We start from the raw sequence: 16,527 nt of genomic DNA on the forward strand, positions 1-16,527 counted from the left end.
TTAATAAAAAGAAGAGACTAAAGATTGATTAAAAGTTATCATCCCCATTTACTTAAATTTTCTTTCCCAAATTACTTCCCTAAATTACTGTTTTAGAAGTTAAACTATTTTAGGACTGGGGGTGTAGTTCAGTATTAGAGTGCCTACCATTCATGAGACCCTGGGTGCAACCCCAGTACTACAAATAAAATAAAACAAAAACAGAAGTTAAAATATTTTAGCCAACTACAGTGATGCACACCTTTTTGTTCTGTTTACTGTGTTAATGTTAAAAATTATTATTAAAAGACTAATGTTCCACAATTACAATGTAAAGAAAACTCAGTTAACAGTTTGTTAATTACTAGAATTAATTCTTGGTGTTAATTTATTATAGTTGATCCTAATGCATTATGAAATATCCATTTGTTATTGATATTGGGAAAACTTTTTCTTTCCCCTCTGGGCTGAGGACTGGACTTAGGGCCTTGTGTACGCTAAGCAAGCACTCTGCTACATCCCCAACCCCTTGTTATTAGGAAAATTTTGATATACTTCTTGAAGTGTATTTGTGAGATAGTCATGCTTAAATTTTTATGTAAAAGTAGTATCATACATATTTGATTCTTACCCATCCCCAAAATGAGTTCACTGATATCCCCTTTGTTCCCTGAAACTAGTGTCCCATTTTTACTTTCATTTTTATTTTATTTATTTATTGGTACTAGGAATTTTAACCTAGGGGGGCTCTACCACTGAGTCATATTCCCAGCCCTTTTTTATTTTTTTATTTTGAAACAGGATCTTGCTGAGTTGCTTAAGGCCTTGCTAAATTGCTGAGGCTGGCCTTGACATCATGATCTTCCTGCTTGAGTTCCTGGGATTATAGACACCACTACTAACTGGCACATTTTTATATATAAAGAAACTCAAATCAGATTGAATAACATATCAATTGAGTGACAAAGTGGAACTAAAAACTGATGTCTATTTATTGATTCTGTAGTGCTTATGTTACCACATGTTTTAAGGGTTTCTCAAGTGGGCAATTTCCCAGTTCAAACTTTCTTCATAATACAATAGTAATTCTGCTGCTGTAGTTTACTGGGTGACTGGATACATGACTGTTGTAGAGAAGTTTTCCTCTCATTCCCTATGCCTGCCTGATGAATATTTCAATAATAGTATTTTTTAAATAAGGATTAAGAATTTGAAGTTCCTGGTTTTGACACTTGGTTGACTTGCATAATAAACTTCACCAAAATTCTAAATATGTCAATTAATTTTACCATACTAGTAAGGGGTTAAAGTGGAGACATACTAACTGTTGATCCTCATGAAAAAGCTAATTGATTCCCTTTGTAGAGTAGGTTTTGGCAGTTACTTTTACCTGTTTACTTTTTTTTAATACTGGGGAGTAAATCTAGGTCTGCACACATTCTAACACTGAATTATATCCCTGTTTCTATTATGAACTTTAAATAGTTGAGTGTTAAAATTTACAAGCATACTGTAGAATTGAGGCTCTGTAGTAAATTTTCATATGTCAATGTAATTATTTGTGAAGAGTTTCTGTATCTGATCCTGTGATGAAATCTTCAGTGTTTTGTTATTTAGTATTCTCATAATTAAGTTTTGCTATCAGAGAGGATTATGAAAATTTTTGTAATCTTTATATCTTCCCCAACAATTGGTTACATAGATGCTTTTTGAATAGTTATAGCAAGGACGAACTCGGGAGTAGTATAATCCACTTTTGAATAACTATGATGGTTAGAAAACTAGAAGTTTTTGTTCCAAAATTTAGCTTCCTATATTTTTCTGGATACTTTTCTTAATCCTGTCCTCTCATACAAGATAGATTTCTATTTAGTTTTGCACATGACATTCCATTAAAATAGCCAGACTTCCATAATTTTGAGTCTTTCCTATTTCAGACTACAAGTCCCTAATTTGATTTATTTTTAATCATATCACATGAGTTTCTATCAGGAGTCCTGCCTTCTAGTTATGTTTCAGTGTTTAGGGTTTAACCGTTTTCCCAGATTGAACAGAGTACTCCAAAATATAAAATGGCTTGTGTAATATTTGTCTTATTATCTGGGTACTTAAATATGTGCAGTGTGAAGTCTTTAATTTTGAGGAAGTCACCGCATACTATTAGTTCATTTTGGACTTGTAGTCATCTAAATCTTCTTTCTACAAAAGCATTGGATAAATTGAGATCCTCTAATTTATTCTTTTATTACAATTGAAGTTTTCAAACATAAAAGTGTTTCAATAGTATAGTGGCTCTTATTGTGTTTCTTCATTTAGTTCATTGATGTAGTTTGTCAGAAGCTTTTAACACACTGATTTATGTTTTTAGCATGTTCGTCGTGTGGGTAGAAAATTATTCCAAAATAAAAGTTTCCATCAAAGTTCAAGTTAACTTCGAAAAAGTGAAGGAACTTGTCCTGCCCAACATGACAACATAATAAAGCACACTAATAAAAGTGAAAACATGGCACCAGTGCAAGAACAGACAAGTAGACCACTGGAACAATATAGAGAACTTGGAGCCAGCCACTCACATATGAGAATTTAGTAAGATAAAAATGCCATTGATTGGTTAAGTATTGACTGTTTAGAAGATGGTATGGGGAAACTGGCTCTCACTATATGAAAGAAAGTAAAATTGGCTACTCTTTATAAAGAAGAACCTCAGAGATTAATGGCAAAATAGTATCGATAAAACTATAAAGTTAATAAAATGTAAGTTATCTTGTAACTTAGTACACATTTAGCATCCCTAATCTAAACATCCAAAATGTGCCAAAATTCAAAACTTTTTAAGCACCAGTGTGATGCCACAAATAGAAAATTCCAAACCAAGTGACTTAGTTTTGTTTTTTTTTTAAATATTTTTAGGTATAGATGGACAAATACCTTTATTTTATTTATGTATCTTTATGTGGTACTGAGGATCGAACCCAGTGATTCACACATAAGAGGCAAGTGCTCCACCGCTGAGCCACAACCCTGGCCCGTGACTTAGTTTTATGCACAAAATTATTAATAATATGTGAAATTACCTTCAGTTTATATGTATAAAGTATATATGAAATGTAAATGAATTTTGTGTTTAGATTTGGGTCCCCTCCCCAACATATCTTATTATGTATTTGCAAAGATTCCAAAATCTGAAATCTGAAATTCTTCTGGTTCTAAGCATTTCAGATAAGTGATTCTCAGCCTTTAGGAAAGCACTTCTTTAATCAGCAGCACCTCAGTCGCATGAACCCATAAGATGAAAAAAATGATTAATTTTATGTTACAAAATTACATGTTTCAGTTCAACAGATACATGGATATTGTTAATGGACAGTTAAAATTGTGGCAGAAGATATATTTACAAATAACTAAACGTCTATATGAACTAATATTTAGAATGTAAATGGAACTCCTTCAATCCAACAAGAAGACAGAAACCCTAACAGAAACATGGGCAAAGGAAACAGAATTCGTACAGAAGGAAACACAAAACACATGAAGAATGCTGCAATTCATTAGTAATAAGAGAAATCTAAATTATTAAACAAGGTTTTAGTTTATGTCCATTAGGCTAGCACATGTTAGAAATCAAAGCTGGTTAATGCCAAGTCTTGGCTGGGACACAGGAAAATAGGAACATCAAGGAGTGTAGATTAGTGTAGTGGTTCTAGAGAACAGTTTAACACTTCATCATTTAGTTGATAATCTTCATTTTGAAACAGTCTATTTTCCAAATATGCAAATAGAGATTAATTCTCATACAGGTTCAGAGGGATATGTAGTAAGATAATGAATTGCAGTATTGTTTGGGTGACTGCAATTAAAGGCACTCTGAGTCTACCTGCTAGAGGAGTGGATAGATCACATGTGTATTATTTCACATCAATCAAAAAAAGTGAGTTAAGTGACTTCTAAATTATTTACAACTGTTCTTCATTGATAAAACTTTTGAAAATAATTTTTGTTGTTGTTGTTGTTGTGCTGGGGATCAAACCCAGGGCCTTGGATATGCTAGGTAAGCACTTCACCACTGAGCTATATCCCCAGCCCAAATAATAAATAATTTTTTTAAAAGAATGAACTAAGCCTGCTATAACAACATGAATAGATTTTTAAAATCCTTTGTAGAAGGTAAAGATTGGAATACATACAAACAGGATGATGTTCATCAAGTACATTAGAAGGAATAAATTGTTAGGAAAAAGAATGGGAATAGGAAATGGAGATTGAAGGAAAGAAAACGATTATAAGAGGGATCTTGTTGGGTGTGGTGCTGCACACCTATGATCCCTAATCCTATAATCCTTGGAGGCTGAGGCAGGAGGGTTGCAAATTCAAGGCCAGCCTGGGCAACTTTGCTTAACCCTGTCTTAAAATTTAAAAACTTAAAAGAGTTGGGGATGTAGCTTAGTGGTGGAGCACCTCTGGCTTCAAAAAAGTGGGGGGTCTTATATAAATGATGATAATGTGCCACAAACTGAGAAGTATAATTAATCAGCTCTTGTACCTGAGATATAAACAGTGGTATGTAAATTGGGATGGAGAAGAAAAAGGTAAACACATAAAAACCAATAAACTTAAAATAATTCAGGTACAAGGAGTAGTATAAGAAATATTGCAAGAGATGGAGTCACCAACTAATTGGGTAAAGAGATGAGCCAGGTGTTAAATCTGGGTAACTAAGAAGATGGAGACATCATTATTTAAACAGCAGTAAAAAAACATAATCAAATTTAACTTGGGGGAGATATGTTGGGTTTAACTTTAGATACATTCCGTTGGAAGTTCTGGCAGTTCATTCAAGTATATTATCCACCATGAGGACATTTATTGAGGACATAACTGTGTGCTAAGAATCGAAGCAAAGTATTTTTTAATCCCCGAAATGTTTTAGCTCTACCATTTTGATCCATAGATGATTTGACTGGGTTGCCAGGAGTTGGTAAACTCACAGTTACACCACTTCAGTGTTGAGTAAAAAAGTGACAAAATACTTAAAACATCCTGACAAATTATATTTGTATAATTTCACCTGAAAACTGGTCTTAGTAATAGTAGCCACAAAAGAAAACAAGGTGGAAGAAAATCATTTAAATTTGTTTTGAATCAAAAACCAATCAAGGCTATTGTCAGATTTACTCCAGTAAAACTTAATGTAGATTTAAATAGTTTCAGTAAAATAAAATTAGAAAAGGAGGGAGATAGAAATTTCCAAAATTGAAAAGCGGGGAATAGAATTTCAGTTAAACAAAATTGAAAAGAGGGGAAATAGAAATTTTGTGCTGGGGAGAAAATTGTTATTAGTATTAAGTCAGATTGATTTTTTTTTTTTTTCTGGAAAATGCTGATTTGTTTCTTTCCTTTCCCCACTTGCTTGGGTTAGATTTGAATCTTTGTTTATGTTTTGCCATGCTAGTGGTAGAACCCAGGGCCTTGTGCATGGTGGGGCAAGTAAGTACTCTACCACCAAGACACACCCCCAACTCTTTAATTTTATTTTAACTCATATTCTGTAAGTGCACTCTCATTTTAATATATGTAGATTATATATATAAAATAAGTCACCCTGTGACCCTGTCACTTCCCTCTCCAAAGGTAAGCACTGAATGAATCTCTTTGGTACTTATCTTCCCAGATATATTTAAACTGCTCTTATGAATATGTATGTACAAAAATGAATATTGATTTATGGATATTTGCTGTCATTTTCAACGGCCTGTAATTTTTTTAAAAAGTGTAAGCCTTCAATATCTTTCCATGTCAGTATATTGATTCAAAATTGCTGCATAAAAATAGAGGTTTCATAGTAGCCTTACTGATTGGATACTGTTATAAGCAGGGGGAAGGAAAACAATGTGTTTCTTTGCCTTTGAAACTCACAGAAGTAAAGTATACACTAATTATAATACAATAGACTGAGGGTTCTGATAGAGGTATGTACATGGTGCTATTTTAATACAGTAGAAAGAGCATTTTACTCTTGAGAAAGAGAGAGATAAATATGTCAGGGAGTACTTAGAGATGATGAAAGGGATTTCAAGTTAGTTTCTAAGGAGACTATTTTTGCAGGTCAGCTGTTTCCTGGAATGATTAAGTAGTTTACTGGATTCCTTCTTCTCTGACTTTGAGAAATGCATGTCATCATTTGCCAGCAATCAATCTTTTTGCTATCCTAAGCCATGGTTCTGAAGGCAAAATTTTTATTCAATGAATTTTAGAATTGTGACAGTTTTAAACAGTGCCAGAAATTATTTCAGGTAATATTTTTGTATTTCATCTTGCAGAGGATTTATGTGAATGTATTTTTTACTTCTTTAGGGAAGTAGTTGACTCAATGGTTCAGCATTTTAAAGTAACTATATTTGGAGACCGTAGACCAGTTTATGATGGGAAAAGAAGCCTTTACACAGCCAATCCACTTCCTGTGGCAACTACTGGGGTAAGATATACATTACTTTATTGTAAAACTATACTTTTGCTATGTTTCTTTTTGAATGAATTTATTACCACCTTAAAATTATAATCCATGGGCTGGGGTTGTGGCTTAGTGGTAGAGCACTTGCCTAGCATGTGTGAGGCACTGGGTTCAGTTGACAACACTGCATATAAATAAATGAATAAAATAAATATCCATCAACTAAAAACAAATTTTAAATTATAATCCCATAATCCATATAAATGTAAATATGTATATCTTTTTTAACTTTTCATGTTGAAATAATTTCAGATATACAAGAAAGTTACAAAAATCATGCAGAGAACTCCCATGCCTTTTATCCAGATTCACCAACATCCTTAATGTTTATTACCACATTAGTTTTATCATCTTCTTCTTACTTTTTTAATAGCTATAGATATAGCTATATAGACATACATACATACATCCACAATTAAGTTGCATGTCCTTTTTTAAAAAAATATTTTTAGTTATAGGTGGACACAATACCTTTATTTTATTTTTATGTGGTATTGAGGATCGAACCCAGGGCCTCACACATGCTAGGCTAGCACTCTAGCACTGAGCCACAACCCCAGCCCCTATGTCATGTCCTTTTTTTTTTTTTTTTTTTTTTTTTTTTTTTTTTTTTTTTTTTTTTTGTAGTTGTAGATGGACAGAATGCCTTCATTTGTTTATTCTTATGTGGTGCTAAGGATCAGACCCAGTGCCTCATATGTGCTAGACAAGTGCTCTGCCACTGGGCTATAGCCCTGTCCCCTATCATGTCCTTTTAATGTTTAACCCTTTAATGTGGCTTTCTTAAGAATAAGGATAAAAGCTGTACTATAGTTATCCACTTCCTTTAATTTAATATTGAAAATGATAATTTTGTCTAATCAACAATTCATAGACCAGTCCAGTTTTGTCAGTTCTTTCAATTTCTTTAGCATTCCCCCCCTCTAGTACAGAATCCAATTCATGAATACAATGTAGATATCATGTCTATGTAGTGTTTATTATGGAGCAGTTCTCCATCCCCTTTTTTTTCATGTCATTAACTTGATTGAAGACTATAGGCAGATTATAGAATGTCCCTCAGCCTGGGTTTGTCTCATACTTCTCCTTGATTACATTCTAGTCACATAGTTTTGGCACACATTACATAAGTGTTCTTTCCTTATCAGTGCATTCAGAAGGCACGTGTGTGTATTTGTTCCATTAATGGTGATTTTTAACTTTGATAACTTGGTTAAATTGATTTCTACCATTTATTTCTTCTCTATCAAGATATTTTTTTTCTTTTTTTTTTTTTTTTTTTTTGGCACTGGGGATTGAACCCAGGGGTGCTTAACCACTGAGCTGCAACCCCAGCCTTTTTTTTTTTTTTTTTTTTTTTTTTAATTTAGAGACAGAATCTCCCTGAGTTGCTTAGGGTCTTGCTAAGTTGCTGAGGCTGGCTCTGAACTCACAATCCTCCTACCTCAGCCTCCTGAGCCACTGGGATTACAGGTGTGTAGCACTCTTCACCTTGCAAGATAACTCTTATTCTTGTAGTTCAAAAGTATCTCATAGGAAGCTACTATTTTGGGGGGAGTGAGATGTACCAGGGAATGATCCCAGGGGCTCTCAATCTCTGAGCCACATCCCCAGTCTTTTTTTGTATTTTATTTAGAGACAGGGTCTCACTGACTTGCTTAGGGTCTGCTGAATTGCTAAGGCTGGCTTTGAACTTGCACTCTTGCCTTGGACTCCTGAGCCGCTGGGAGGATTAAGTATTAAGTAGATTCTCATTGTTATATAATCATCACCATCCATCTGCAGAACCATCTTTATCTTGCTAAACTGAAAGTCTATCCATCAAACCATAACTCTTCATTGCCCCTGGAAATCACCATTCTCCTTTCTGTCTCTATGAATTTGACTAATTCATATAAGTAGAATCATGCAGTATTTGCCTTTTTGTAACTTGCTTATTTCACTTAGTATGTTGTCCTCAAGGTTTATTTATGTTGTAGCATATGTTGGAATTTCCTTTCTTTTCAAGGCTGAATAATATTCTGTTGTACATATATAGCATTTTATTCATTCATTTATCTGTTGTATATACTCTTTGGCTATTGAAAATAATCCTCCTCCAAACATGGGTGTGTGTGTGTGTGTGTGTATATATATATATATGTATATCTTTGAAACTCTGCTTTCAGTTCTTTTGGTCATATAACCACAAGTAAAATTGCTAGATCATAGTAATTATTATTTGAAGAAAAAATTTTTTAAGTCTACCATACTAACAGATGTGATGGCATATATCTATAATCCTTTGACTCTGGAGGCTAAAGCAGGAAGAGTGCAAGTTTGAGGCTGGCCTGGGAAACTTAGTGAGGCTGTCTTAAAATAAAATATAAGAGGAACTAGGGATGTAGCTTATTGGTAGAGTGCGTCTGGGTTCAATCCCCAGTACCACCCCTCCAAAAAAAAAAAAAAAAAACACCTCTACCTTACTGTTTACCAAAGCAACTGTATTTTTACATTCCTACCAACAGTACATAAGGGTTCCAAATTCTTAATATACATGCCAACACTTAGTATTTGGTTTTTTGATAGTACCTATTCTAATGGGCACAAGATGATACCTTACTGTGGTTTTGATTTGTGTCCTTTGCCCATTTTTTAAAATTGGGTTGTTTGTTAGTGGAATTATAGGAGTTTTGTTTTTTTTTTAAATGGGGTAGCGGGTAAGTACTAGGTATTGAACCCAGGGGTGCTTTACCACTGAGCTACATTCTCTGTTCTATTTTTTTATTTTTATTTTTGTTTCATTTTGTTATATTTTGTTTTGTTTTGTTTTGTTTTGGTAATGCTGGGGATTAAACACAGGGCCTTGTACTTGTTAGGCAAATACTATACCACTGAGCTATATCCCCAGTCGTTTTTCTGTTTTTGTTTTTTTTTTTTTTTTTTTTTTTTTGAGACAGTGTCTAAGCTGCTGAGCCTGGCCTCAGACTGGCAATCCTCCTGCCTCAGCTTCCTGAGTTGCTGGAATTATAAGCATGTACCTCATGCCATAATACAGGAATTCTTTATACATTGTAGATATTAATCTCTTATCAGATGTCTGATTTACAAATATTTTCTCAAATTCCATGGGCTGCCTTTTTACCCTGTTGATTGTGTCTTTTGATGCTCAGAAGTTTTAAATTTTGATATGGGAGTTATTAAGGATTCTGTTTCTTTTATACTTTTTAGCAACTGATGATTCTTTTTTTAAAATATTTTTTTAGTTGTCAATGGACCTTTATTTTATTTTTTTATATGTGGTGCTGAGGATCGAACCGAGTGCCTCACACATCCTAGGCAAGTGCTCTACCAGAGCCACAACCCCAGCCTAGCAACTGATGATTCTTGCTTGAAAGGATTATTGCTGTATAATAATGGTGATTTTTTTAACCTGTCATTCTTTATACATTTATTAGTTGGTTTTCTGCTGTAAAGAACATTTTCTTCTACTCTGTTGATTGCTCTGACTATCCTTTGTCCCAAATCTGACCAGTAGAAACCCTCTTCATCGAATTTATTTGTTTGTGGCTCATGCTTCCTATGTTTCCTTTTGCAAAAGTAAGCAGATATGTGAATATTTTCTTATTTCTCCCTTACATACCAAGTATATCATGTATTTTTGATCTTTTGTACTTTGGTTAATGTTGTAGCTTAGAAATTATTCTGTGGCATTTGCAAGAGATCTTCTTCATTCTTTCTTTTTTTAGTTGCTAAGACTGGCCTTGAATTTGTAATCCTTCTGCCTCAGCCTGCCTAGTGGCTGGAATTACAGGCTGTGCCACTGTACCCAGCTTCATATGTTCTTTTTTAGCCACCTAAATGTTAGGGCATTTAGGTGTTTTCAGTATTTTGCTATGTTGAATTAATGCTAGCATGAATAACTTTGTTATTTAAATTTTAGTTTATCAATTTGACTTTGAGATTAATTTTATTTTGCCTGTTTTTTCTTATGATATTTTTAAAAGTTAAACTTCAAATAATTATATTTATCTTTTTAAACATTTACCACATGACTTTTGTCCCATAAACAGGTAGATTTAGATGTTACATTACCTGGGGAAGGTGGAAAAGATCGTCCTTTCAAGGTGTCAATCAAATTTGTCTCTCGGGTGAGTTGGCACCTACTGCATGAAGTACTGACAGGACGGACCTTGCCTGAGCCACTGGAATTAGACAAGCCAATCAGCACTAACCCTGTCCATGCTGTTGATGTGGTGCTACGACATCTGCCCTCCATGAAGTGGGTGCTTCTGGCTTTTTTCCTCTTTAGATTTTAAATGTGAAGTTTTTACTCCTAAGAGTTGTATAGACCTTCCTTGGCTAATTCTCATATGTTGTATATTTTTATTATTTCAGTTGAATAAGAATAGAATACATAAAGTTTGACAGAAGTATTAACAAAAAATTCTCTGATTTTTGCAAATAAATATACATCATTAGATAATATAGTAAATTATCTTATAGAAAAATGCCCAACCCTTCCTCCTAGGAGCTAGTAAGTCTTGAATAATTGTTATATTTTCAGATACATTCCTATTAAGTCACCTTGTTTTAAAAGTAATTTCACTATTTAGAGAATAGAATCAGATTGTACTGAAGTTGCTACTATTTTATGTGTGTAGACATGTACATATACTGGTCATATATGTCTTTTTACAAAAATAGTGTGTCTTGAAACAGGCATAACTTTTTGATCAATTATTATTTTTACTCTAGCATTTTAAGTTTGAAACTGTTTAACTTTTTAAACCTGTCTATAAGAAAGTATTTTAAATAAAATTTGTTATGTAAACTAGTGATTCTGAGAATGGAGAATTTCAGTGAAAGATGCAGATAGATTTGGCTACTTTTTTGCTTTCACAAACTTGGAAAATGTTTAGTTAATACAGTCATAATTTTAAGCATCATTATGATAAATTAATTGTGTTTGCTTTAGTCTCTTCTGTTCTACAGATTTAAATACTTGCATAGAAAGGAAAGAATTGAACATACCATTTTAATTTTTGTAGATATACGCCTGTGGGGCGTTCCTTTTTCTCAGCTCCAGAAGGATATGACCACCCTCTGGGAGGGGGCAGGGAAGTATGGTTTGGATTCCATCAGTCTGTTCGACCTGCCATGTGGAAAATGATGCTTAATATCGATGGTAAGGGAACTAAAACCATATTCTGAATTGGATAGTTGATTTCTATGTGGCATGTGTGTATAAATTTTATGTATATAATTACATGTACTGATGTCTTGAAGTAATATTCAGGCATGTATTATGACAAACTGGGAAAACACTTTATTTTTATTACATTTTATTTAGAAAGCTTTTGTGTAGAACTTGTCCTGGAATGCTGCTTAACATGAAGCAAGCACATGAAAACAAATACAAAAGCCCTGATAAGATCATCTGAGAAATTTTCTTACAACTAATTTACCTTTGTCCTCTTAACTCTTAAGTCAGCGTTTTATTACAAAATACATACATTAAAGAAAATCTGTTGGTCATGGTAACCCCAGGTGTTATGTCTGCCTCTGGTACTTAATGCATTGCTAATTGCATTCTCATTTTTAAGGAGTTCTCTTACAAATCTTTTCTTTTGAGGGGGTGTTAGGGGTAGAACCCACAGACACTGTACCTCTGAGCTACATCCCCAGTCCTTTTTAACCATTTATTTTGAGATAGGGTCTTACTAAGTTGCCCAGGCTGGCCTTGAACTCAGCCTCCTGAGTTACTGGGATTACAGATGTGCACTTCTGTGCCCAACTCTTACAAACATTTTCAAGTTTATATAAAACTCAAGAGAATAACATGATAACTGCTGTATATGTAACCATTATCCAAAAAGTCAGGATTTTTCTACTTTTGCTTAATCTGTCTCCATTTCTTCCTATAAAGTTTTAAATCAGATTATGGACAGCATGTTATTTTGCCCCCACTACTTTGGTACGTACCTCTGCAAATTTGAATATTTTCTTACATAGCAAAATTGTCATTTTCATATGTGAAAAAAATGAAAAGCAATCATTGTTTCGTACTCTCTAATACTCTGAAATACGTCTTTTTCTAGTTGATTCTTTTTTTTTTTTTTTTTTTTTTTTTTTTTATACTGGGGATTAAACCCAGGGTCACTTAACCCCTGAGCTGCATCTCCAGCCCTTTTTTATATTTTATTTAGAGACAAGGTCTCACTAAGTTGTTTAGGGCCTTTCTAAGTAAAAGTAAAGTCTCAGTAAAGACTGACTTTGAATTTGCAGTCCTCCTGCCTCAGCCTCCCAAGCTGCTGGGATTACAGGCATGTGCCACAGCACCTGGCTTAGGTGCTTAGTTGATTCTAATCAGAATCCAAACAAGATCCACCCATCACATTTGCTTATTATGGGTTTTTTTTTTTTTGTTTTTTTTTGTTTTTTTTTGTTTTTTTGTGGTACCGGGGGTCGAACCCAGGGCCTTGTGCTTGCAAGGCAAGCAATCTACCAACTGAGCTATCTCCCCAGCCCCGTATTTTTAAATTAGTAGTCCCGTTTCCTTCCCTCTTGTGTGCTTGGGTTTTTTTCTTTTTTCTTTTTAATGTCATGAACTTGTTGCAGAAATTTGATCACTTGTCCTATAGAATATCCCAAAATCTGAGTTTGTCTTTTTGTTTTCTTATGTTATTACCTTGTTTCTCTATCCCCCCTATTTCCTAAAAATGAACGACCTGAAAGTGATTCAATTTGGATTCAGAATATTTAAAAAATGCTTCATATTGTGTCATGCTTGATGGCACTCAGTACTAGTGGTCCTAATTTTAGTGATGCAAAGATTAATCTATAGATTAATCACAAGATTAACCAGCAGATTCAGAGATCTATCTATTGTAAATTTCCTAGCCTTTCAGTTATTAGTGTTCTGTTCATTGATCATAGTTCCCCAAGTCATTTATTTCACTAGATATTACCAACTGTTAATTTTTCTAATTTCATTATTCTTATGTGGAGAAGTATAGTGTCCTGTTGATAATTCATTCATGTTTGTTAGCTTTGTGGTACAACAGAATATTCCAGACTCATCTTGTATTTCCTGCCTAGTACCTGGAATTAGCCATTCCTCCAAGGATCCTTGATCTTTCCTGATGGGTACAGAGTTTCCTCATTTATTTCAGCAGTGTCTGCCATCGTAAAAATAATGAGGAAGGATATGTTTAACCACTCCCCTTTAGATGTATAGTAGGGCTATTTTTAATGATTTGCCATTTCAGAACATCATCTCATATATATTTAGATGTATTTGTGATTTTGATCATATTTGTACTTCCAGTCGTTATTGCCAGATTGTCCTCCATAGAGGTTTTAAATATTTTGCATCAGTGGGTGAGAGTACCTGTTTCCTTATATCTTTGCCACCAGAATTGTCAAACTCTTAGATTTTTGTCAATCAGATTTGTAAGAAATAGTTTCCTTCTGTACTTTTAATGTGCATTGATCACCTTTTCACTTATGTAAGGCTACTTGTGTTTCTTTTCCTCACTTTTTTTTTTTTTTTTTTTTTTCTTCCAGTGCTGGGAATTGAACCCAGGGCCTTGTTCATGCTAGACAAACACTCTAACACTGAGCTTATGTTTCTTTTTTTTTTAGGGGTCAGGGGATTGTAACAGGGATTGAACCCAGGGGCACTTAACCTGAGCCACATCCCCAGCCCTGTGTTCCTTTTTTAATGAACTGATTGTTTATGTCTTTTTTACCCTTTTTTTTTTTCCTATTGGACTTTTTCTTCTCATTTACTTAGGGTGCTTTATAAATCGAGGAGATTAACCCCTTGTAATATGAGTTGTAGATACCTTGTCTTTTGGACTTTGGTGTGGTGAAATTTTTTGTTGGTTTTTCAAACCTTTTGGTGTATATATGCACACACTTATTGATCAATAATATTTCTTATGACATTTTCCCCCCAGTGCAGGGAAGTGAACTCAGGGTCTTAAGCATGCCACATCTGTAGCCCACTTTTATGACTTTGAATATCTGATAGGGCTGACCATTTTTACCTATTTTACTACCCAATCTTTATAAATACCTTGTACAGGTGAGGAAAGGACAGGTTGTTATTTTATTGAGATTTCATTATTTTATAAATTAAGTTAGTCTAAATTGTCATCTTTAAGATGTTGAGTCCTATGGGACTGGAGATATAGCTCAGTTGATAGAGTGCTTGCTTAGCATGTGCAGGGCCCTGGGTTCAATCCCCAGCACCACCACCAAAAAAGTGAAAAAAAAAAAAAAAAAAAAAAAAAATGTTGAGTCCTTATATTCAGTAACATATTACATCCTTCTATTTGTTTCCTAAAGGAGAGTTTTTAAACTTTCCTCAGTTAAAATTTGCACATTTCATATTATTGCTAGATATTTTCTGCCTTTTGTTGCTATTAAATAGGTTTATAGATTATAACTGGTTATGGTTTATATACATGAAGTCTTTTAATTTCTGTGTACTTTTTATTGCTATCTTACTGAATTCCATTATATAGTATTTTTTAATTTTTTTCAAGTGATTTTCTTGAAATTTCTAGGTTATCATTGTGATAGGTTTATCTCTTTCAGGTTTTTATACCTTTGATTTTTTTCTTATCAGATTATATTGACTAATTTAGGCAGGATATATCTTTTTAGTCAGATATATCCTTTGCAGGGGTGAGAATCAAAGCCAAACATGTTAGACAGGTGCTGTGCCACTGAACTGTATCCCCAGTCCATAGATTTATCTTGATGACAACATAGGATAGTTTTTACTTTGAGTCAGCTGCTGCTGCTGCTGCTTCCCCGCCCCCCCCCCCCTTATTTAATAGGTGAATTAAGCCAGATAAATAAGAAGGTATTGATGTCTTGGTTTTGTCAAATTGTTTTATGTCATTCTTTCTAATTGTATATGTTTTTGAACCTTTACATGGTATGTTTTTTGTGCTTTTAAAATGATAGTTCTAATGCTAGAAAAGTTTCCTCCCACCCTGTGGTTCCTTTGTGCCCTATGGGATACTCATATTTTCTTTTTTTTAAAGCAGTGTCTTTTGTTTCCCTTAATGAGTAACATTATTTCTCTTTATTAACTAGTTTTAGACAACATAGTATTATTTTATTACCCCTTATGATTTAATTTTTAAATTTTGCTTATGTTTGTACTGTTTGGCTCTCAACTTTGTTACATATAAGTACAATTGTTGAATTTATTTTATGTTATTTCCTAATCCTATCAGTCATTTATTTTGTATATATTATCACATTCTTAGAGTGCATAACATTCTGTCGTCTGTATGTATATTTGTTTTCATCTTAAATCTATAATTGAACATATTGGTGCTCACTACCAGTCTTTTTGGTGAAATGGTTTCAGTTTGTTCTCAAGTTGTTTCTTTAAGATTTCATATGGATAAATGCTACGATTTTGCAGGGTCTGTAGCCTTATTTATGAAAGAATGTTTGGCTAGACACAAAATTATTGACTTTCCTTGAGTATCTTATAGAAATTTGTCCACTATCTTCTAACATTGAATGCCCAGTAGAGAAGTATGATGCCATTGTACTTTATTTTTCTTTGGAGGATTCTGCTTTAAGCCGGGTGAGGCAGTTTATGCCTGTAATCCCAGCAGCTCAGGAGGCTGAGGCAGGAGGATCTCAAATTCAAAGTCAGCCTCAGCAACTTTGCAGGGCCCTAAGTAACTTCATGAGACCCTGTCTCAAAATAAAAAATAGAAAGCACTAGGGATATAGCTCAGTGGTTAAGTGCCCCTGTGTTCAGTGCTTGGTACCAGAAGAAAAGGAATCTGTTTGTTTTGTTTTGTTTTCCTTTTTGAGACAGTGTCTTGCTGATTTGCCCAGGATGGTCTTAAACTCATGATCTTCCTGCCTTTGTCTCATAAGTAGTGGATTACAGGCACATGCCACCATGCTTGACTTTAGGGATTTGCTTTTTTTGTCTTGTTGCTAAAAGTATTTTTTCTACCTCTTTTATTAGATATTTTTTCTTAGTTGATTATTTGGGGTCAATCTCAACATGAGAT

The 16,527-nt window shown here is 33.9% G+C and overlaps 1 protein-coding gene across 1 annotated transcript in view; it reads left to right on the forward strand.

Annotated features, from left to right (window-relative positions):
* Positions 1–16,527, forward strand: part of LOC306655585 (protein argonaute-3-like) — a 114,017-nt gene that overhangs the window by 30,087 nt on the left and 67,403 nt on the right. The window contains 3 exon segments of the mRNA XM_079130147.1: positions 6,331–6,451; positions 10,540–10,748; positions 11,518–11,654. Of these exon segments, the coding sequence (XP_078986273.1) occupies positions 6,331–6,451; positions 10,540–10,748; positions 11,518–11,654 (467 nt within the window).

This window comes from Sciurus vulgaris (assembly GCF_902686455.1).
Source record: "Sciurus vulgaris genome assembly, chromosome: 1".
In the NCBI taxonomy this organism is placed as follows: domain Eukaryota; kingdom Metazoa; phylum Chordata; class Mammalia; order Rodentia; family Sciuridae; genus Sciurus; species Sciurus vulgaris.